General features: G+C 39.5%; 1 protein-coding gene across 50 annotated transcripts in view; it reads right to left on the reverse strand.

Moving 5' to 3' along the window:
- Nucleotides 1-1,194: 1,194 nt before the first annotated feature.
- Ccdc7a (coiled-coil domain containing 7A) overlaps nt 1,195-23,120 on the reverse strand; it is a 410,765-nt gene continuing 388,839 nt past the window's right edge. For 49 of the 50 annotated variants that reach the window (XM_063278219.1, XM_063278211.1, XM_063278233.1 and 46 more), the window contains 4 exons: nt 20,840-20,935; nt 17,560-17,652; nt 3,397-3,621; nt 1,195-1,330 (listed from right to left, as the gene is read on the reverse strand). In XM_063278219.1, coding sequence (XP_063134289.1) covers nt 3,602-3,621; nt 17,560-17,652; nt 20,840-20,935 — 209 coding nt within the window. In that variant the 3' untranslated portion in view covers nt 1,195-1,330; nt 3,397-3,601. The remainder of the gene's footprint in view (nt 1,331-3,396; nt 3,622-17,559; nt 17,653-20,839; nt 20,936-23,120) is intronic. The other variant, NM_001395239.1, reaches the window with a different exon arrangement.

Genomic DNA, 23,120 nt, shown 5'->3' on the forward strand with positions numbered 1-23,120 from the left:
CACATGTGGCCCATACATATACAGCCACCCAATTAGACAAGATGGATGAAGCAAAGAAGTGCAGACCGACAGGAGCCGGATGTATATCGCTCCTGAGAGACACAGCCAGAATACAGCAAATACAGAGGCGAATGCCAGCAGCAAACCACTGAACTGAGAATAGGACCCCCGTTGAAGGAATCAGAGAAAGAACTGGAAGAGCTTGAAGGGGCTCGAGACCCCATATGTACAACAATGCCAAGCAACCAGAGCTTCCAGGGACTAAGCCACTACCTAAAGACTATACATGGACTGACCCTGGACTCTGACCTCATAGGTAGCAATGAATATCCTAGTAAGAGCACCAGTGGAAGGGGAAGCCCTGGTTCCTGCGAAGACTGAACCCCCAGTGAACTAGACTGTTGTGGGGAGGGCGGCAATGGGGGGAGGGTTGGGAGGGGAACACCCATAAAGAAGGGGAGGGGGAGGGGGATGTTTGCCCAGAAACCAAAGAATAATTATTAAGTATTAAATAAATTAAAAAAAAAACATTTCTTTTAAAATTGCACTTCTAGTGTGTGTGTGTGTTCACGTGCCATGACAAGTACAACTTTGGCGGTCAAGGAACAACTTGTGGAATTACCTCTCTCTTCTTTTATATGGGTTCTGAAGATTGAACTTAGGTCTCCAGGTTTGTGCAGCAAGTGCCTTTATCTCACCAGCCTTCTGTGTTTTCTTTCTTAAAAGTTATCTATAGGTATGTTTGTATACGTCTCCTGTTCACCTGTGAGCACATGCATATACCTACATAAGGAGACCAGAGAACAACCTCAGGTGGAAAGTGAGAACTAACTCCACTAAGTTGTTTCTTATTGGCCTAGAACTTACCAGAGTGGCTGCCCAAGGACCTTCAGAGGTATTTTTAATACCTCTCTAGTCCTAGGCTTATAATAATTTATTACCATGGCTGGTATTTTACTTCCCTTGGGTTCTAGAGATCAAAGTGAGATCATCATGCTTACAAGGCAAACACTTCACTGAACGAAATATCTCTTGAGCCTGAATTTATGATTTTAATATTAAAAACATTAAAACAACATTTTTATGCTCTAGATGTTCCTGCTTGAAAGTGTATTTTTTTTTATTCTATAGGATCATATGGAATAGCCTTGCAAATCAACTGACACTTAAAGAACCACTCATTTCAGACACACATAGCACAAATGTCGTTTAATTGCCTTTACACCATGCCAGAAGGTACTGGAAGCATCTTATCTAGTCAAAGCAAGCTGGTACATCAGCAACATCAGGGTGATCTTAAGGTTCAAGCTGTTCCAAAGAGTGACGAGTTCTGAAAATAAACCGCCAGTTGTCACTATCAACCTTAACACATGCACTTCTGACAACTTCCAATTTTCTACAGCTTTGGTAATTGAAGCAGAATTTATATTAATTACATAATTACATTTTATTGTCAAAATATCTTTGATTTTAACGTCACTGTTCTTTCCCAGTGGCAAAACAGACTCCAAAGCTGTCCATGAAGCTCTCAGTACCCTGAACTATAGTGATAATGTCCATTATTTGTTGGTTAATACCTCAGCTATGTCTTTTCAAAGTTCATATCCCATAATTCCCAACGAAAAATTCCAGCTGTATCTGCTGCCAGTTACCATTGACCTAGACAAGTAGACATTTGAGAATTGTTCTCCAAATAAGAAGTAGGGAGCTTACTTCTGCAGCTATGTATCCAATTATTTAGCTATTGCTAATTACTGAACTGTGTTCTCCATTGGGAGCACCATAAGGTACTTGTGGTTATTAAACAAACATAAAATTAAGCATCTAAAATTTCACTGCAGCTACCTGTTGAGAGCCCAGTTTGTCTGTTCCATATTGGAGGGCAATATGTACATCTCCACAAAGTTCTACAGGAGTGTTATGGAAGGGGATTCTTTCTGAACCATTCTGAAAGAAGGTGGCTGGAGAAGAGGATCATTTAAGCACCATCTGCCAGTGGTTCTAGAACCTGGATTAAAGCAAAGGGGAGCAACTGTTTGCTTGTGTGCTTGGTTGAGTTTTTACAGTGCTCTTATGACACAGGTGGCTTCCAAGTAGGTACATATTAACAGCACATACAATCAATCTGGTTTAGCTGCTCTGGGAATGGGGACAGTGAACCTAGGTTTTTAGAAGCACCTATGATGATTTTATTTTGTGGATGGGCTTGAGATGCACTGCCTCTACGTACATATTCGCTCTGATGTCACAGCACACCCTTCATGGAAACTGTGTTGTAAGTAGCATACTTTCCCCCTTATTCCTTTTCACTTTGCTCCTCCTCCTTTTCCTCCTCTCCCTCCCCTTCCTCCTACTTCTGTTGTTATTGTTGTTGATGATGTTGGTTTTTTTTTTTTTTTACTTTGGGACTAGGTCTCATTAAGTAATTCAGTAGGTAACCTCATTCTCCTTTTTCCTCAATCTCCCAAATTCTAGGAGTACAGGTCAGGGGCTGCATACATTTTTAATCTAATAATACTATGTCCTTAATTAAAAGAACTCTTGGCCAATTCATTTTAATATTGTTATTTTGTCAGATCCCTTAAAGAGTCAGTATTTGTCTTTATGGTCTGACAATTTTGTGTTTGGTTTTTTTTTTTCTTCCTGAATTACTCTCAGCAGAAAGCATTAGAACTTTCCAAAACAGATCTCTTCACCCATCTCCTTTGTCCCAGGCCCTGTCGTGGAAAGCAGGGGTGCTAGACCCTTGCAGAACTTGGGGACCTTCTTAGGTACTGAGAAAAGCACAATTAGACTGCTGAGTAAAGGTACTTGGCAAGCACTCTACCAATGGAACATGCACACATGTATGTAGGGTTCACTAGAGATAGAGTTACAAATGATTGCAAGCTGCTCAACATGGGAATCAACTGGGAATCAAACTCTGACCTATTCCAAGAGTAGCAGGTATTCCCAACTGCTGAGCCATCAGTACTCTGTTTCTTGCTGGGGAAAAAAATAGTGCTTTCAAGGCTCAAAATAGTCAGCAAGTCTAATACCTATGTCAGTGATAATCCCGATTAGATTTAGTATAATCACACCCAGTACTTATACTCCCTAGGAAATAATGTGGTTAAAGTAACATTTAAATGTTCAAAAGCATTAAATTGACAAAAGTCATATCTTTCAAACCCTTAGCAGTTGACTGTGCAATGTCTAAGCACTAATGACTTGGATGGGTGAATACTTTCTTTACTTGTGGCTTAAAGTTTTTTTCCCCCAATATTTCAGGGCCCTGTCAAGACAGGCAAGGTCTCTACTACTGAGCCATATTCATTCTCAAGTCTTCACTCGTGAATTAAAATTATAACTTTTCTAAAATTAGAATAAAAATAGCCATGAGACAATAGAACCCACCTGCTGTCTTTGAAGGACTTTCATGATCTGGTCGTACTCTGTTCTTCAGCGGCCTTCCACACAACTGTTCTATATAAGTACCATCCACTCAGATGGCTTCCCACACATTGGTTCCTATCGAAGTTTGCCTCATTGCATCCATGAATATCTTCATGCTGCTTACCACTAGTATTTTTTCTCTCAAGTGCAGATGTGTAACAGGCTTTCACGGAATAGTATTTAATGCTAAAGAAAAGGTATTCAGTTATTTAATTTCATAATATTCAATAACATTAAATATATTATTATTATATTATTAATATTATCATTATATTTGGTGTCAGGGAAAACGGTACACAAGTCAAACAAGCAGTAGAGCTGGAGCACGATATGAATCTGAAGGCTATTGTCTGTAGGAATGATACGTGAGAGTGGCATGAGCTCTAGACAGTGGATCTTCATCCTACATCAGCATGAAAGCAGCCCAAAACCGGGGCAGAGGGCTGGATGTGAACCCTAGAGCTTTGGCTGGCTGATGGGGTGAGGCCCACAGACTTACATTTTTGTTTGTTTAGTTGGTTTTTTGAGGCATGGCCTCTCTATGTAGTCCTTTCCTGGAACTCCATTTATAGACCAAACTGGCCTGGAACTCCCAGAGATCTTCCTGCTTCCGCCTCTTAAGTGCTCGGATTAAATGCCTGCCTGTGCTTCTTCTCCCCACCTGAATTTGTATTTCTGACTACCTCAGACCACACACAGCAGCACACAGCAGCACTGCTGGAGAAATCATGCTCAGGCTTCATAGAGGTGTGTGTGTGTGTGTGTGTGTGTGTGTGTGTGTGTGTGTGTGTGTGTGTGTGTGAGTATCACATAATGTGCCTGAGATGCCAAGCAAATAATAAAGGATGACAAGATGTTGAATCAGGAAGGAAATTGCTCCTCCAAGTCTACAAAAAAGACCCATTTGAGGCTGATGGAAATAAGAACTGATGCCGAAGTGTTTGTAGCAACTTTGTTACAGAGAGGAAAAATACAGTCCAAAGTGCTGCTTCAGCACTCTGATGTGTTCACATAGCCAACAAGACCAATGGACATTCCATCAGTCAGGTCCTGCCAGCTCCAATGGAAAACAGAGAAAGAGCCTGAAGGGGCACTGTAGGAGTTTGGAGAAGATAACGTCAAGATAGATTGTATAAGTATGTGAAATTGTCAAAGAAGAAATAAAAGATGTGTTGGTAAAAGGGATCAATAGAGGAAACCAACAAAACAAAACAAAAAAAAATCTGAATCCTTGAGAACATAGGTGACTCAGACACTAACATTAACTGGAGTCATTTTTTGTGTGAGACATACAACTCATTGATAATGTCTGTGTGAACCTTTTTTTATCTATGGGTGGCATTTTCCACATGGCCGTCTGTATGCCCTTCTTTGAGAAATATCTTCTGATCATTTCTGTGTTTTCAAGTTGTCCTTACTGTAATATATGCAGTTTGTGCATGGACTGTGAATGAGACACTGGGATGCACCATTGGTATGTTTTCTACGTGTGAGAGCTGTGCTGTGATCAAGTCAGATGAGACATTTTTAAGCAACAGATTTTGAGTGACTCTTCTATAGATCAGAGGCAGAAAAGTATCAAGACTGACACATTTATGAACATGGACACAAAGTAAGAGGAGAGGGATAACCACCAGAGGATCTAGCGTGTGTGAGAAATCTCTCTAGAATTGCTTCAATTTCTCTCTAACTTTGAACTGATAGAAATGGAAAAGGTTAAAAGACCCTATCACATTTTCATCAATACAGAAGCAATTAGCAGAAAATGGACAAGAAGAAAAAAAGCAGGTTATTTCATAAAAAAATTAAAATGGCTGTTTAAGATACTCGATTCCCATTAAATATAATAATGGGATAAAAACTTTGTTCTATATTTTTAATGATGTAAATTATTAATACTTAACATTGTAAATTAAGTATAGCATGAAATGTGTCCTTTTAACTGTTCCTAAGTTAGGCACATTAGGCATGCCCACCATGCAGTATTTCTCTTATTCACCATCCATTTCCACAATGTCCTTTCCTCTAGAAACAAGAAAATTCCATGTCTATTAAACAATTCTCCAAGATAAAGATCCCTGCTAACCACCATCCTGCTTTTTTGCATTTATGAATTTGATACTTTGGTTACCTCATATAAATGGTTGATTACATTTTTGTCTTATGGGTCTGAATTATCATGTTGACATGTGTCTGGATTTCTTTTATTTTTGAGGCTAATATTCCATTCTATGTACAGGACTACATTTAGTTTAATCATTTACCTGTCAGTGGACAGTTGGGATTCTGACTAATTCTACAATTGAAATGGTTATACAAATATCAACTTGTGCTCTTGATTTCAATTATTTTGAATATACTTTAAGAAGTAAAGTTGGTGGGTTTATCAAATAATTCTATTTTAAACACTTTGAGGAACTCCCACAGTGTTTTTCAAATATTATGTACCATTTACCTTCCTTCAAGTAGCCACAGGGGTTCCAGTTTCTTGATATCCTTGATAATTTTTTTTATTTCTTTTTTTGCGGTATTGGAGATGAAATACAGGGTCTTGTATACACCAGGCAAGTACCCTACAACTGAGGTACATCCTTCTTCAGGCCTCTTTTTATTTTTAATGGGTTCTCACTAACTTGTGGTTCTTGAACTCATTCTGTATCCCAAGCTGCCATTGAACTTATTTTTCTGCTTCATTCTTCCAAGTGGCTGGAATCACAGGCTTGCACTCAAAGGCCCAAATTGTTGTTTTCTTTTCCCTTTTGCTCTTCCTTCTACCCCTCCTATTTTAGATAGTAGCCATATGATGAGCACGATGTGCTATCGAACAATATTTGGGGGTTGTATTTCCCTAGTCATTAGTGATATTTAACATGTATGTTGGATAGTTTCAAACTACGACTTGCCACTATCTAGAATCACTTGAGAAGAGAATATCAGTTGAGGCTTACTTAGATTAGGTTGACCTGTGTCATGTATGTAGGGGGATTGCACTGATTGTACCTAAACTTGTTTTGGGTGTCATTAATCCATGGGCAGAGGGTTCTGATGGACAAGAGGTAGATGAGTGCAATCAGGCAGCAGGGGTATATTCATTTTTCTGCTCTTTTTTAAGGATATAGTATGACTAGCTGCCACTATGATTTTTCTGCAAATATGGACTGTAACCTAGAATTGTAAGCCAAATATACCTGTTTGTCTCCAACATTGCTTTTAATCGGCATATTTTACATGCACAACAGAAACAGTTACAATACCATGTATTCATGTGTTTGTTGGCTATTTGTAGTATATTCTTAGGAGGAATGTCTATAGGAGCACTTTGTACTATTTTTACTTTGAATTTTGTAGCGACTGTGTTTTAGAGCCTTATCAGTATACCAAACGCCTGGAGTAGTGGGACGCGCCTTTAATACCAATACTTGGGAGACAGAGACAAACAGATCTGTATGAGTTTGAGGCCAGTCTGGTTTTTAAAATGAATTCAAAGACCAGTCAGGACTATATTCTAGGACTTTGCCTCAAAAGATCAAAATAAAAGACCAACAGAGGTGAATTGGGCACAGTTCCCTGATATCCATTGTCTAGCTCTGGACTCACCCTGCCATCCTGAGGAGCTTTGTGGGACTCCAGAAGCATGCTGCTTTTCTGAGGGGGAATGTGGGAGCGAGGGGTAACAACCTGCTTGAAACCCTCCCCCATCAATCCTATACCAGTCAGGTCCATGTGGGGCATCATTGTATGGCTCTGGGCTTACCCTGACATCCCAAGGAAACTTGTGGGACCCCAGAAGCATCCTGTTTCCTCTGTGGAGGCCTTCTGATTGCCAGGGGGCAGGAACAGCCAGCTTAGACCACTCCCTCAGGAATCCCCTGCCAGTTGGGCCCACCTGGCGCCCAATCAACAGAGGTGAGTTTCAGGCTATCCCCTGGCCTCCATCATCTAGCCCATAATTCTCCCATTCTTCCTGAGGATGTCCAGGAGTGTCCAGCTTTGACCCCTCCCCAGCCAATTCCCTGCCCGCTGTGTCAACCTGGGGCACAGCCAGATAGGTGAGAAACACCCTGTTCCCCAAGATCCAATGTCAGGTTCCATCTGCCTCCCCAAAGAGTCCTGCTGACATTAGGAACACCCTGCCAACAACAGGAACAAACAAATGTCTAAAAGACAGCATAAGAACACAATCAGCAATAGCCAGGGCACTATGGCCCATCTATCCTGCTGCAGCAAGCCCTGGATATCCTAACACAGCCAAGCATAGAGAGACTTTGAATCCAATCTTACAAAGATATAGAGATCTTTAAAGAGAAAATTAATATATCCATTAAAGAAATACAGGAAAATAATCACACAGGTGAAGGCAATGAATACAATTATCCAATAATTGAAAATGGAAATAGAAGCTATAAAGAATAGAAAAGAGAACAGGAACTACAGATGCAAGCATCACTAATAGAATATAAGAGATGGAAGAGAGAATCCCAGGAATAGAAGAAATTGACAATGCTAAATCTAAAAAATTCATAACACAAAACAAACAGGAAATTTGGGATACGATGAGAAGACCAGTATAAGAATAAAAGAAATTGAAGGAGAAAATTTCCAGCTCAAAGGACCAAAAATATCTTCAACAAAATCATAGCAGTAAATTTTCCTATTAAAGAAAGAGATGCCTATAAAGGTACAAGAAGCTTACAGAGCAACAAATAGATTGGACAAGAAAATAAAATCCTCTTGCCACATAATAATCAAAATACTAAATGTACAGAACAAAGAAGAATATTAAAAGCTGCAAGGGAAAAGGCCAAGTGACACATAAAGAATGACCTATTAGAATTACACCTGACTTCTCAATAGAAATTCTAAAGGCTAGAAGGGCCTGGACAGATGTCTTGCAGACCCTAAAAGACCACAACCTAGACTACTATACCCATCAAAACTTTCAATTAGTATAGAGGGAGAAAACAAGATATTCCATGACAAAACCAAAGTCAAACAATATCTTTTCCCCTAATCCAGCCCTACAGAGAACACTAGAAGGAAAACTCTAACTCAATGAGGCTTACACCCAAGAAATAATTTCATGCAAAAGAAGAGAAACACACACACACACACACACACACACACACACACACACACACACAAACACACACACACTACCACCACCATAGAAATAACAGGAATTAACAATCATTGATCATTAACATCTCCAACATCAATGGACTAAATTTCCCAATAAAATGACATGGGCTAACAAAGTGGATGTGTTAATAGGATGATTCATATTGCTGCATACAGGAAACACACCTCAGGAACAATGGTAGACATTACCTCAAAGTAAAGGGCTGGAAAAAGGGTTTCCAAGCAAATAGACCCAAGAATCAAGCTGCAGTGGCCATTCTAATGTCTAATAAAGTAGACTTTCAACCAAAGTAATCAAAAAACCTGGGAAGGACACCTTATACTCATCAAAGGAAAACTCCACCAAGATGATGTCTCAATTCTGAATATCTATGCCTCCCAAGGAGGGCCACCCACATTCATAAAAGAAACAATACTAAAGTCTAAATCACAATCAAACCCACACAATAACGGGAGACTTCAACACCCCACTCTCACCAATGGACAGGTCATCAAGATGAAAACTAAACTGAAATAATGAAACTAACAGATGTTATGAATCAAATGGGCCTAACAAATATTTATAGATCATTTCACCCAAACACAAAAGATTAGACCTTCTTCTCAAAAGATATAAGAAGATTAAAATCATCCTATGCATACTATCAGATCACCATGAACCAATGCTAGACTTAATAACAACAAAAACAACAGAACACCCACATACTCATGGAAACTGAACAACTCTCTACTCAATGACCACTGGGTCAAAGAAAGAAATTAAAGACTTCAATGAAAATGAAGGTACAACATACCCAAACTTATGGAATACAATGAAAGCAGTGCTAAGAGGACAGTTCATATCACTAAGTGCCTTCATAAAGAAATTGGAGAGATCTCATACTAGCAACTTAACAGCAAACCTGAAAACTCTACAACCAAAAAGCTCTGCATTTAAGAGGAATAATCAGGAAATAATCAAACCCAGGGCTGAAATCAATCAATTAGAAATAAAGAGAACAACTCAAAGAATCAACAAAACCAGGAGTTGGTTCTTTGAAAAAACCCAGCATGATTGTCAAACTCTTAGCCAAACTAACGAAGAAGCAGAGAGGCAATATCCAAGTTAACAAAATCAGAAATGAAAAGGGGAACATAACAAACATTGAGGAAATCCAAAGAATCCTTAGGTCTTCAAAAGCCATATTCCACAAAATTGAAAAATCTAAAAGAAATGGATGATTTTCTTGATAGATGCCATTTACCAAAGTTGAATCAAGATCAGGTAAACAACTTAAATAGTCCTACAACCCTGAAGAAATAAAAATCATTAAATTTGATGTAGAATTCTATCAGACTTTCGAAGAAGAACTAATACCAATAATCCTATCCAAAATATAGAAATAGAAAAACAGTGCCGAACTCCATTCTATGAAGTCACTGTAACCCTGATACCTAAACCACAAAAAGACTCAACAAAGAAAGAGAATTTCAGACCAATTTCTCTTATGAACTTTGATGCCAAAGTCCTTAAATACTCACAAACCAGATTCAAGAACACATCAAAAAGATCATCCACCATACCAGGGATGTAGGGGTGGTTCAATGTATGAAAATCCATCAACATAATCCAGCATATAAACAAACTGAAATAAAAAAAAACACATGATGATGAGATGCTGAAAAGCCTTTGACAAAACCCAACACCTCTTCGTGTTAAAAGTCTTGGAGAGATCAGGGATACAGGTGTATATCTAAGCACAATAAAGACAATATATAGCAAGCTGATAGTCAACATCGAATTAAATGGAGAGAAACTTAAAGCAATTCCATTAAAATTGGGGACAAGATAAGGTTGCCCACTCTCTCCCTATCTCTTCAATACAGTAACTGAAGTTCTAGCTAGAGCAATAAGACAACTAAGGAAAATCAAGAAGTCAAAACATTGCTATTTACAGATGAGATGACAGTATGTATAAATGATCCCACAAATTCTACCAGAAAACCCCTACAGCTGATAAACACCTTCAGCAAAGTGACTGAATATATCTTTAACTGAAAAAAAATCAGTAGCCCTCTTTTATACAAGCAAATGGGCCCAGAAGGAAATTAGGGAAACAGGATTCTTTTTTTTTTTTATCAGTTACTACTGTACTTTATTGTGTTCAACCAAATCACCATGTTACAAAAATAGCAAGCTGCCATAATAAAAAATAAGGCTCCTCTATCCAGCACCAGATAGCATCATTTTACTTTCAAGCCTAGAAATTGCACACTTGTATATAAACCAATCGAAGATGAGGATTGAGAGTTCATCTTGGTGGATTTTTCCTTTGATGAATATGAAGTGTCCTTCCTTATCTTTTTTGATGACTTTTAGTTGAAAATTGATTTTATTTGATATTAGAATGGCTACTCCAGCTTGCTTCTTCTGACCATTTGCTTGGAAAGTTGTTTTCCAGCCTTTCACTCTGAGGTAGTGTCTGTCTTTGTCTCTGAGGTGTGTTTCCTGTAGGCAGCAGAATGCAGGGTCCTCATTGCGTATCCAGTTTGTTAATCTATGTCTTTTTATTGGGGAGTTGAGGCCATTGATGTTGAGAGATATTAAGGAATAGTGATTATTGCTTCCTGTTATATTCATATTTGGATGTGAGGTTATGTTTGTGTGCTTTCATTCTCTTTGTTTTGTTGCCAAGACGATTAGTTTCTTGCTTCTTCTAGGGTATAGCTTGCCTCCTTATGTTGGGCTTTACCCTTTATTATCCTTTGTAGTGCTGGATTTGTAGAAAGATATTGTGTAAATTTGGTTTTGTCATGGAATATCTTGGTTTCTCCATCTATGTTAATTGAGAGTTTTGCAGGATACAGTAACCTGGGCTGGCATTTGTGTTCTCTTAGGGTCTGTATGACATCTGTCCAGGATCTTCTGGCCTTCATAGTTTCTGGCGAAAAGTCTGGTGTGATTCTGATAGGTCTGCCTTTATATGTTACTTGACCTTGGGAAACAGGATTCTTAACAATAGCCACAAATAATATAAAATATCTTGTTGTAACTCTAACCAAACAAACCTGAATGACAAGAACCTCAAGTCTCTGAAGAAAGAAACTGAAGAAGATATCAGAAGATGGAAAGATCTCCCATGCTCATGGATCAGTAGGATTAACATAGTAAAAATAGCTATCTTACCACAAGCGATCTACAGAGTCAGTGCATTTTCCCATCAAAATTACAACACAATTCATTACAGACCTTGAAAAAGCAAATATCAACTTCATATAAAAAAAACCAAAAAATCCAGGATAGTTAAAACAATCTTGAATGATAAAAACTTCTGGAGGTATCACCATCCCTAATTTCAAGCTGTACTAGTAATAAAAACTGCCTGGTAATGGTGCAGAAACAGACAAGTTGGTCAATGGAATTGAATCAATGACCCAGAAATAAACCCACACACCAAGGCTACCTGATTTTTGACAAAGAAGCCAAAACCATACAATGGGAAACTGAAAACAAATGGTGCTGGTCTAACTGAATGTCTGCATGTAGAAGAATGCAAATAGATCCATATTTATCACCCTGAACAAAACTCCAGTCCAAGTGGATCTTGTACATAACTTAAACATAAAGCCAGACTTGAATATTAAAACCAGAAACACTAAGTCTAATAGAAGAGAAAGTGTGAAATAACCTTGAATGCATTGGTTCAGGATACAACTTCCTGAACAGAACACCAATAGCTCAGGTACTAAGATCAACAATTAATAAATGGGACCTCGGGCTGGAGAGATAGCTCAGTGGTTAAGAGCACTAACTACTCTTCTAGAAGTCCTGAGTTCAATTCCCAGCAACCACATGGTGGCTCACAACCATCTGTAAGGGGATCTGGTATACCCTCTTCTGCTATGACTGAAGACAGCAACAATGTACTCATAATAAATAAACAAACAAACCTTTAAAAGTGGCTATTTCTTTTTTTTTTATTATTTTCTTGCTGAGCAACTTTATTTGAAAGCCTCAAAGTTTTTTTTTTTAATTAACTTGAGTATTTCTTCTTTTTTTTTTTTTTACATTTTTTTTTTAATTAACTTGAGTATTTCTTATATACATTTCGAGTGTTATTCCCTTTCCCGGTTTCCAGGCAAACATCCCCCTCCCCCCTTAAAAGTGGCTATTTCTTTAAAAAAAAAAGACCTCATGAAACGGAAAAGCTCCTGTAAGTTAACTGACACCATCAATAGGACAAAACATCAATGGCAGAAGGCTGATATCCAAAGTATGTAAAGAACTCAAGAAGTTGGACAGCAACAAACCAAATAATCTAATTTTAAAAATGGGATCAGATCTAAACAAAGAATTCTCAACAGTGGAATCTCTGATGGCTGAGAACCACTTAAAGAAAGGTTCAACATCATTAGTCATCAGAGAAATGCAAATCAAAACGACTCTGATAGTCCATCTTAGACCATCAGAATGGCTACGATCAATCAGCAGCACGTGCTGGTGAGGACATAGACCTACATTGTTGGTGGGAGTGCAAACTTGTACAACCACTCTGGAAATCAATCTGGCATTTTTGTTTTGTTTTGTTTCCAGAGAATTAGGAATAGTGCTACCTGAATATCCAGCTATACCACTCCTGGGCATATAACCAAAAGAATCCCTACCATCCCACAAAGACACTTGCTCAACTGTGTTCATAGCAGTTTTTATTCCTAATAGCCAGAAACTGAAAACAGTCCAGATGCCCCTTGCTTGAAGAATGAATAAAGAAAATTCAGTCATTTACTCAGTTATTAAAAATAACATCGGTCGAACTCCTGTGCCCCTGCGTGGGATATGAGTCTCAACCCCAGTGCACTGGTTCCTATCAATAAACCTCATGTTTATTACAGCAAAAAAAAAAAAAAAAGAACATCAGGAAATTTGCAGGCAAATGGACTAAACTAGGAAATATCATCATGAGTCAGGTACTTACTTACAAGTGGAAATTACCCATAAAGTACAGGATACCCAGGCTACAATTCACAGACCCAATGAAGTTAAATAACAAGGAGGCTCAAGGGAGGATGCTTGAATCTCAGAAGGGAAAATAACATAGTCATGGGAGGGTAGATGAAGGGAGGACACTGGTTGGGAGAGGAGATGGGGATGAGAGCGGGTTGGGGGTGGGGGTGGGGGTGGGGGTGTTGCTGATCAAGTGTAGAGAGAGCCTGGGAGAGTGGGTTGAGAGAATGAATGGAAACTAGCAGCTGTGGGGATGGGGGAGACATTTCTAGGATGTGCCAGAAACCTGGGATGTGAGAGGTTCCAGGAAGTCTATGAAGATGACTCCTACTGAGATTCCTAGCAGTGGTGGATATGAAGCCTGAACTGGCCACCTCCTGTAGCCAGGCAGGACTCACAGTGGAGGGATAAAGAGCCCAACCTACCCACAAAGCCTTTGATGCAAAATTTGTCCTGTCTACGAGAAGTGTAGGGGCAGGGATGAAACAGAGACTGAGGGAATGGCCAACCAATGACTGGCCCAACTTGAGCCCCATCCCATGGGCAAGAACAATACTCTGATATGCTTGCAGACAGTAGGCTAGCACAACTGTTCTCTGAGAGGTTTCACCCAGCGGATGACTGAAAGAGATGCAGGGACCCACAGCCAAACATTAGATGGAGCTGGGGAAATCTTGTGGAAGAGTTGGGGGAAGAATTGAACAAACCAGAAGGAAGAGGAACTCTACATGAAGACCAACAGTCTCCTAACCTGGATCCTTGAGGGCTCCCAGAGACTGAACCACCAATCAAAGAGCAGACACCAGCTGGACCTAGGTCACCTGCACATATGTAGCTGATGTACAGTTTAGTCTTCATGTTAGGCCCTCAACAACTGGAGCTGGGGTTTACCCTGACTCTGTTGCCTGCCGGTGGATTCTGTTCCCCTAACTGGGCTGCCCCTCAGTGGAAGGGGATGTGCTTAGTCCTGCAATAACTTGAGGTGCCAGGGTCAGTTGGTATCCAGGGTAGGGCATCTCCCTTCTCAGAGGAGAAAGGGAGGGGGTATGGAGGAGGGGCTGTGTGAGTGGGGACTTGGAGGAATGGAGCTTTGATCAGGATGCACAGTGAATAAATAATTTAATGGAGAAAAAAATCAAAATAAAAAACCTAAAACTACAGAGGCTAAGTAGATAGCAGAGGATTAGTGGAAGGGGTAGATATTTCAGGAAGGAGGAAATAACATACAGTGTTTTGGAGAGATAAAAGAGTAGGAGGATTAAATGGGGAAGGGTGAGAGAATAGGGTAATGGAGAAAATACGGGCAGAGGAAACCAAACTAAATGTCTTCTCCTAAGCCATATTGGCAACACAGTACTATAGAAGCTTCCTAAAATGTATACATATATGTAAGTTCTTCGAATAGCATCATTGACACAGCCGTGTCCACTAGGAATGGTGGAAGTCATGAAGCCAGTACAGCTGTTAGACATAAATTTTAGCAAAGATGAGCTGAATGCTGCCCTCACTGTAGTCTCTCTCTTACTTTTAGGTTTTTGGTCTCTGCATGTTGCATTCTTATTGACTTTCTCCATTATGATTTATTTTATGCCTTTTTCTGAGAAGATTAAATTTGAGTCTTTTTAGGAAAATCCTAAAAATAACTTTATCTGGCCCTATTAGGAGGTCTTCCTTATGCCCCGGAGGTTGTTTAGCACAGGTAAGTACACAGCTAGAAATTTCTTTAGGAGGCCATTACTACAGGAATCTTCTTGGGGTATCCACCCCTAAGCAAACTCAAATAGTATAATTGGTGCAGGGTAAATAGAGACTATTGATAAGCTCTGATTGGCCAGGAGAATAGGTTACAGATTCACAGCCTTGTCTTACAATACACTTAAGAGTTCTCCGAAAATGTAGTTTAAAGATAGGGGGTCACACAGGGTATACCCCTGGAGGAATAGAACTCAGTAAATATGATAGATTGAATAAATAAACTTTTACTACTTTATAAGATACAGTAAAAGTAGTTAGATATTAGTATTTATTATTTATAAAAAGAACAGTTCAGATATTCTTTGTCTGGAGTGCTTTAAAACTAGTTTGGTCTAAAAGCAGTCTAATGTATTTGCTTTGAAGGAGACATTCTTTAAATTCTTTAAATTGAAGTTTAGGTCTGATAAAAATAAAATCTGTTCTATTTGTATTTTTAAATTCTGACTGAACTTGTAATGAAATATCAAACACATAATCTGTACTTTTCAGATAAGTTTGCCTTTTTTTCTGTAAAGCCTGTGTAAATAAAGAAGCAATGTGGTTGCTAGTCAGTCGGAGCTGAGAGATTCCCCTGACGACCTTGCCTGACTCACTCTTCTCGCCCCCTCACAGACTCATTATATCCTCTAGAGAAGCCCCATCAACAAGCGATGACTGGGGAAGGTCCCTGACACATTATCATGTGACAAAGCCCATCTAGGTATCTTATGTTATCAAGTAAAACCATCCAGTACCAGAAATGGCTTATATCTTGTCAAATCATTGTCCTCAAACACCCAAGTCACAGGCTATTACTAGGGCTACTGGTTCCACTCCCCAACCAGACAATAAGGCCTTATTGCCTTAGACACCATGTTCTTATAGTCTCTCACATGTAGAAATTATGCTTGGACCTATCTAGAAGCTTTACTCCTACTGAGTACTAATAACGTTGCAGGAAGGTACTATGCATATGACTTGGGGAGGAAAGAAATCATTCCTATCACCCAGCCATGAATCCCATGGCCCTGCCTATAACATACATTGGTGAAAGGATGCCACAAGTGTTATGATTGGATTTAAGGGCCACTCCATGAGATAGAGCCTAAGCCTGACTGTGCTAGCTAGCTTTTGATTTTTGTTAACTTGACATAGCTATTGTTATTTTTCTTTTTTCTTTTTCTTTTTTTCGGAGCTGGGGACCGAACCCAGGGCCTTGCACTTGCTAGGCAAGCGCTCTACCACTGAGCTAAATCCCCAACCCCGCTATTGTTATTTTGAAAGAGGGAACCTCCATTAAGAAAATGTCTCCACAAATCTGTTGTTGGCAAGCCAATGGTGCATATTCTTCATTGGTGATTGATGTGGGAGGGCCTAGATCAGTAGGTGGTGTCATTCCTTAGCTAGGGTGGTCCTGGGTAAAAGCAGGCTGAACAAGTCATGAGGAACAAGCTAGTAAGCATCCCACTTCCACAGCCCATGTATCAGCCATGTCTCCACATTCCTGCCTTGTTTAAGTTCCTGTACTGACTTCCCTCAGTGATGGACTGTGCTGTGGTACTGTGAACTAAAATAAATATAGATCAGTGCATAGCACTCATCACAACCTTCTTCTTTCGGTAGTGGTAATTAACACAGAGACCAACAATTGGACAATGTGCAGAGAGTAAGAGACTTTGGGATAACTTTGTATAGGAACAAAAGCTGCCCCCCCCCAAGAAAAGTCTAGTGCCACTTAAGAAAAAGGGAAATAGTTTTCAAGCATTTATTGCCACCACTATTAATTCCAAGCATTCTAAAATGTTTATGGCAGTGTTACTTTAATCCCCCCCAAAGTTCCACCAACACTCTACTTTCTAGACACAAACTAACATGATAAAGATATGCAGTTATATCTATTGACCCAATGATCATAGTTGCAACAGAAATATAAAGGTGGCTCACAAAGAGGACTTTCAAATGAGTCATAATATAGTTCCTTTTTGAGATGCCGTACAGAAGATTAAGGCTAGGATAAATGAAGAAAACTAATCAATATACCTGAGTTAAAAGTAAGGAGAATCTACACACAAGATCCTTTTACAGCACAGAACTACAAAGCCCTTCAAAGAGGGGTCTCCTTAAAGGAGAAACATGAGGACACATGCTGGATTCACAACATGAAATCTTTCCTGGAAGGGCACACATGCTGAAGGTACCAGTCAACGGCAACAACAGAACCAGAGCTGAGTTTATTTCTCTCGTCTGCATTGTGGTTATCTCTTTACCTTTAAGGAGACGCTTCCTTGCAGCAGAGGCAGAAGAGCGGAGAGTACTTGGAAGTTTGAAACCATCAGAGTTAAGGTGAGACTTAAACTGACCTGAAAAACATGAGAACATTAGTGGGTGGTAATAGCAATTAAATAATTGAAATATTTAAAGACTTGGATCTCAATCTCTACTAAAGCACAGCTCCCTTCTAAGTATTTAGTAATTTATATGAAGCAGCATAACCAGAACGCACGGATTCTGTTTCAACTCCCTTGCCTGCTGGTTGATGTGCTGGTCAAGAGTATTCATTCTGATGTTGGTGCACACTCCTGATCCCGACACTTGGAGGCTAAGGCAGAGAGGTAGGTATTGGCTGTCTGCTTATATATGGAGCATGGTGCCAGTCCTTGTCTCAAAAATCAAAAAGGAGGTTGGAGCAATAGCTCAGTGTTTAAGAACACTGGATGCTCCTCAAGAAGACCCAGTACCCACATGGTGGCTCACAATGATCTGTAACTCAAGTTTCAATTTTTGATCTCCACAGACACCAGGCATGCCCATGATGCACCCAAATACATGCCCATAATACACTCATACAAATTTAAAATCAACAATTAATAAAATATAAAATTTGAAGACATTAAAAAAATCAAACAGAAGTGCTAAAAATGTCAGTAAATAACACCAAAAATTAGGATGATAAATAAAACTAGATGAGTACCTAAATGGTAAATTTTCAGTGATATATATATATATATATATATATATATATATATATATATATATATATATAAAACAGAAGGGGGTATTCCCACAGTGGGAAATGCAGTGCATGAAGAAGGAGAGGGTTCGAGTGTGGTCAAGCCTAATTTATAGAAACCCGGAAGAAATTCCTGATACAGCATAACCAGTGTGGTGATATGCTACTGTAATGCCAGTGTTTCGGAAGTGTAAGGTAGGAAGATCAGATGTTCAATATCGCCTTATCTATAGATATACAGAAAGATCTTTGATGTACATCCAAAAAATATGTTGGCAAATTAAGTGTCATAAAATAAAACTTCTGCTATATTTTAGTGTTTTTGTAGTTTAGTTCTTACTTATAGGTCTTTGACTCATTTTGAGTTGGATTTTGAATACAACAGAAGGGCCTCCATTTCATGACTCTGCATAGAATATCTAATTCACCCAGCATCATCTTTGGCTGATTGCTCTCTCCACGCTCTGTGGTTGGGCATAGAGGTGAGCTTAGTTCTGGGATGTCTCTTCTGCCTCACTGGTCTGGGTGACACCTGTCTCTCTGCCGGAACCATAATGCTTTCATTTCTGTAGCATCGGAATAAGTTCTGACATCATGAAGCAGAATTCTTACTTGGTTCTTTGGCAAAACTATTTTGACTACCACAGTATTTTGAGAACTTGAAAATAGAGATTTTTATGTTGTAGAATCTCTTTGGAATTCTCACAGGGACTTTCCAGTGTCTTTAAATCATGTCCTGCGTTTTTGACACCTAAAATATAATTTCATGCCAGACATGGTGACACAGGCCTTTAATCCTAGCGCCTAAGTAGGGGCATAAGTAGGTAGAGCTCTATGAGTTCAAGGCCAGTTTGGTCTACATAGTGAATTACTGGCCTTTCAATGGCTATGGGGTGAGACCCTTTTCAAAAGAAAAAGTCCCAAAGAAAAAGATAATTTAATATTGTTAGTATTTTCATTTCATCAAAAGACAAATGTTGGTTAATAGAAAGGAGGAAGGTTCTTTTTTCATTTTATGTACTTACTGGCAGAATTATCAATTCATTATTTACATACTCTAATCAATTAGGTAGTTAACTAATTAAAATGTTGTGAATGTGGGTATATTTATGCTGTGGGTCCACGTGCATATGTGTTCCAGTATATTTTCCACATTACATCAGTGAGCATGTGTGGTGGTTAGCAGAGAACACTGAGTTTCATTCCACCTGTGCTATTCCCTTTGTTTCTTTCGAGAGAGGGTTTCTCTTTGATGCAGAACTCACAGATTAGCTTGAGCAGACTGGTTAGTGGGCCTCAGGGATCCACTGTCTTCTGCGGATCCAGTTAGGATTACAAGCCATTTACTGAGCTATCTCCCCAATCACACTGCCCAGGTTTCTTTCTTCCTCTTTTCCTTTATTCCTGTCACCCCTCTGTAGCCCTATACAGGCCCAAAGGTGGATGTCGTGTATTTTCCTCAATCATTATCTTAGTTTCAAATTATATATTCATTGGTAGTCTCTCTTTCTTTCTGTCTGTCTCTCTCTCACTCTGTGTGTGTGTGTGTGTGTGTGTGTGTGTGTGTGTGTGTGTGTGTGAGAGAGAGAGAGAGAGAGAGAGAGAGAGAGAGAGAGAGAGAGAGAGAGAGAGACTGTGTCTGTGTATATGCCACTTGTGTTTGGATCGCTCCCACCCTAGCAGGCAAGAAGAGGGTGTTATGTCCCCTGGATCTGGAGTAACAAGCAGTTGTAAGCTACCTGTAATGGGTGCTGGAAATTGAATTTATAAGTGGAAGAACAGCAAATGCTCAATATCAGTGAGCTATCTTTCCAGCCCTCCACCTTGGATTTTGCGAAAGGCGAAAGGCTCTCTCACTGAGCCCAGAGCTCATCAATATGACTAGATTTGTTGGCCAGCATCTCCAAGTGTGGGTACTGTGCATGGTTTTGTGTGTGTGTGTGTGTGTGTGTGTGTGTGTGTGTGTGTGTGGTGTTTGTATGTGTGTGTTTGTGTGTGTGTGTGTGTGTGTGTGTGTGTGTGTGTGTGTTTGCGGTGCTGGTTATCTTACCTCAGGTCCTAAAGACTGGACCACAAGCGCTCTACTGACAGATTGCTATGCCAGTCCAGCCCAGCCCCTCTGTTTTTTATACAAACGTAAACAACATAATAGAACTGTACAATGATATTATAGTTCCACTGATTGGGGCTGTAATAATAAAAACCAAAATGTTTCTCAATCCATGAGGTACTCAATAAACTATGATACCTTCTGTTTCAGATCATCTTGCAGAACGTTAAGGCTATGAGAGATGAAGGAAATCTACCAGGTTGCTTTGGTTAATGGTAAGGGACTGTGTCCACACACAGGGTGCTTTACTCTAGCAAACCACAAAACCCTCACCACACCTATACATTTTCGTTGAAATCATGGAATATCTCCTGTGCTTGTTACATTGGTTGCTTGTTGAAAGGGTCCACAGGTTAAGTACAGTAGAAACAGCCCAACTGGACCACAGAGTTCATTTCACAGACCTGTATTACAACTATACCCTTACCTTCAAAGTCTTGTTTACTGAAGTCAAAATATGAAACAACCGGTTTATTTGGAACGTCAACACTTTTCTGATATAATGCTTTAGGTTTAGACTGCCCTGGAAACACAAGAACAATGTCATTCAAAGTATACTAGAAATAAACTAGTATACTAGTTTTTTTTATTGAGATCGAATCTTTTTATCCAGCCCTGGCATATCTTAGAACTCACTTTGTGCCCTCGAACTCACAGACTGCCACCTCTATATCTGGGTACTAGGAATAATGAGGTATACCATGATGCTGGCTTGAAATATACTGATTTTTAATTCTTAAAAAAAAATCAAAATTTGCCATAACCTTATTTTTAAGGCTGAGCCTTTTTCAGCTTTCTTCAGCTACTTAGACTGAATGACTAAATGCCTTCTGGATGTACTTTCTTTTTCTCCCAGTGGGACATCTAGGCTGTTTTCATTTCCTAGGTACTGGGAATATGGCAGCAGTAAATGTGCGTGTGTAAGGATCTCTGTAGTAGGGTGCAGTTATTTGTGAGCACAACTAAGAGTGGCCAAGGTGGATCATTTGGAAAGTCTAGTCAGTTTCTTCTAGTATTTCCACAGTGCTGTACCAGTTTTCACTCCTAACAACGACTAAGTGTTTTTTAGACTAATGACTTTGTGCATGTCTGGGCCAACATTTGCTGTCTTCTTTGTTTTCTCCCTGAACCGTAACCATTCTGACTGGGGTCAAAAGCAGTTCTTTCCTTTCTCTGATGGCAAGGAATAGTGATTGTTTAAAAGGAAATGGTTGCAAATATTCACATCCATTTTCTTCTTTTAAGAACCGTTTAGTCACATGCCCCAGAAAGACAAATACTGCATGTTATTATTTATACATAGATTCTAGATTTACATCTTTAGATGAGTTTTGAAAATGCAATACTCAGAAGTCAGGGAAATTTTAGGGTGGTGCCTTGGGGGATAGATCTCAAGGGAAGGTGATAGAATTCAGGTGACTTGAAGCAGGAAAAGGAGAGTGATGGAACGGGATATATCAAATGGGGTGAGGAGTGGGTCATCCACACACTCCTACAGAGAAAAGTAATTAACAGCCTTACCCAGGTATGGATTCTGTGATCCACAATGACAACTGGCCTGGCAAATTTTGCCTACTGGTACAATAGTGACACAGATTTAATAGGAATAACAACCACTTTCTGACTGGATTTAAAACAAGACAACAACTGTTGTTGTTTCTGACTGTTCAATAAGACAAAACTAATTTCCAGTATTAGTAACTGTGTCAAGGGCTCATGGCTGCCTGACTTATAGGGGAGAACCTAGCACTATTATTCTCTTAAGTGGACACAAATAAAATGTCCCTTGAGTTCGTATCCTTAACCCCCAGATTAATGCATTTTCAATGCTTATCTGAAGACTTCATTTTGTAGTATTTGGCTGTTAATACAGAGGTCCCCATGACTGGGCATTATAGAGAATATATGAAACTGCAGAATGTCCACCTCTAAATGAGACCTCTAAACCTTACTCCCTCCTCCTCCACTTAGGGTCATTGTGGAAGAGATGGAAGACAGATTATGATAGTCAGAGGTAGTGGACCCCTGTACCAAGTGGTTTTATTTTAAATCTGGTATAACAGGGCCATTGCACACATGAATTTACAGTGGCCAATGCTTAAGAATATTATAGCCAAATACTTAAGACCTATGCAAGATCGAATCAACAAAAACCTCATCATGGAAGGGAGAAGGGTTCAGGAATCCATATTTCATGGCAATCGGTTGCTGCTAGTAGAACAACAGTCCATTTTCTTTTGGCCTCCCTCCCTCCCTCCCTCCTTTCTCTCTCCATCCTTTCCTCTCTTCCTTCCTCCCTCCCTCCTTTCTCTCTCCATCCTTTCCTCTCTTCCTTCCTCCCTCCCTCCTTTCTCTCTCCATCCTTTCCTCTCTTCCTTCCTCCCTCCCTCCTTTTCTCTTATGGTTTATCCTCACATCATTTCTGTTCCACACACAAAGGGTTATTGAATGGAGAGGGCATGTGTGCCACAAATGGCAGGGCTGATCAAGCCTGTTGTAGGTCAGTTGGCCTCTGGTTCCAATTTCTTGACATTTATTCTCTCCAACATTTATTCTTATTTCATTTTGAATTACTGGGGAGTGAACCTGGGTAGATTCTATGTGTGGCAAGTACTCTACGCCTGAATTATATTCACTCCACCTTCTTGATATGGAAAACTATAAGACATGCTGTTGTCACGTTTCCCTGGCTGGGTGTGAATTTGCAA

Source organism: Rattus norvegicus, chromosome 19, assembly GCF_036323735.1.
Source record: "Rattus norvegicus strain BN/NHsdMcwi chromosome 19, GRCr8, whole genome shotgun sequence".
In the NCBI taxonomy this organism is placed as follows: Eukaryota; Metazoa; Chordata; class Mammalia; order Rodentia; family Muridae; genus Rattus; species Rattus norvegicus.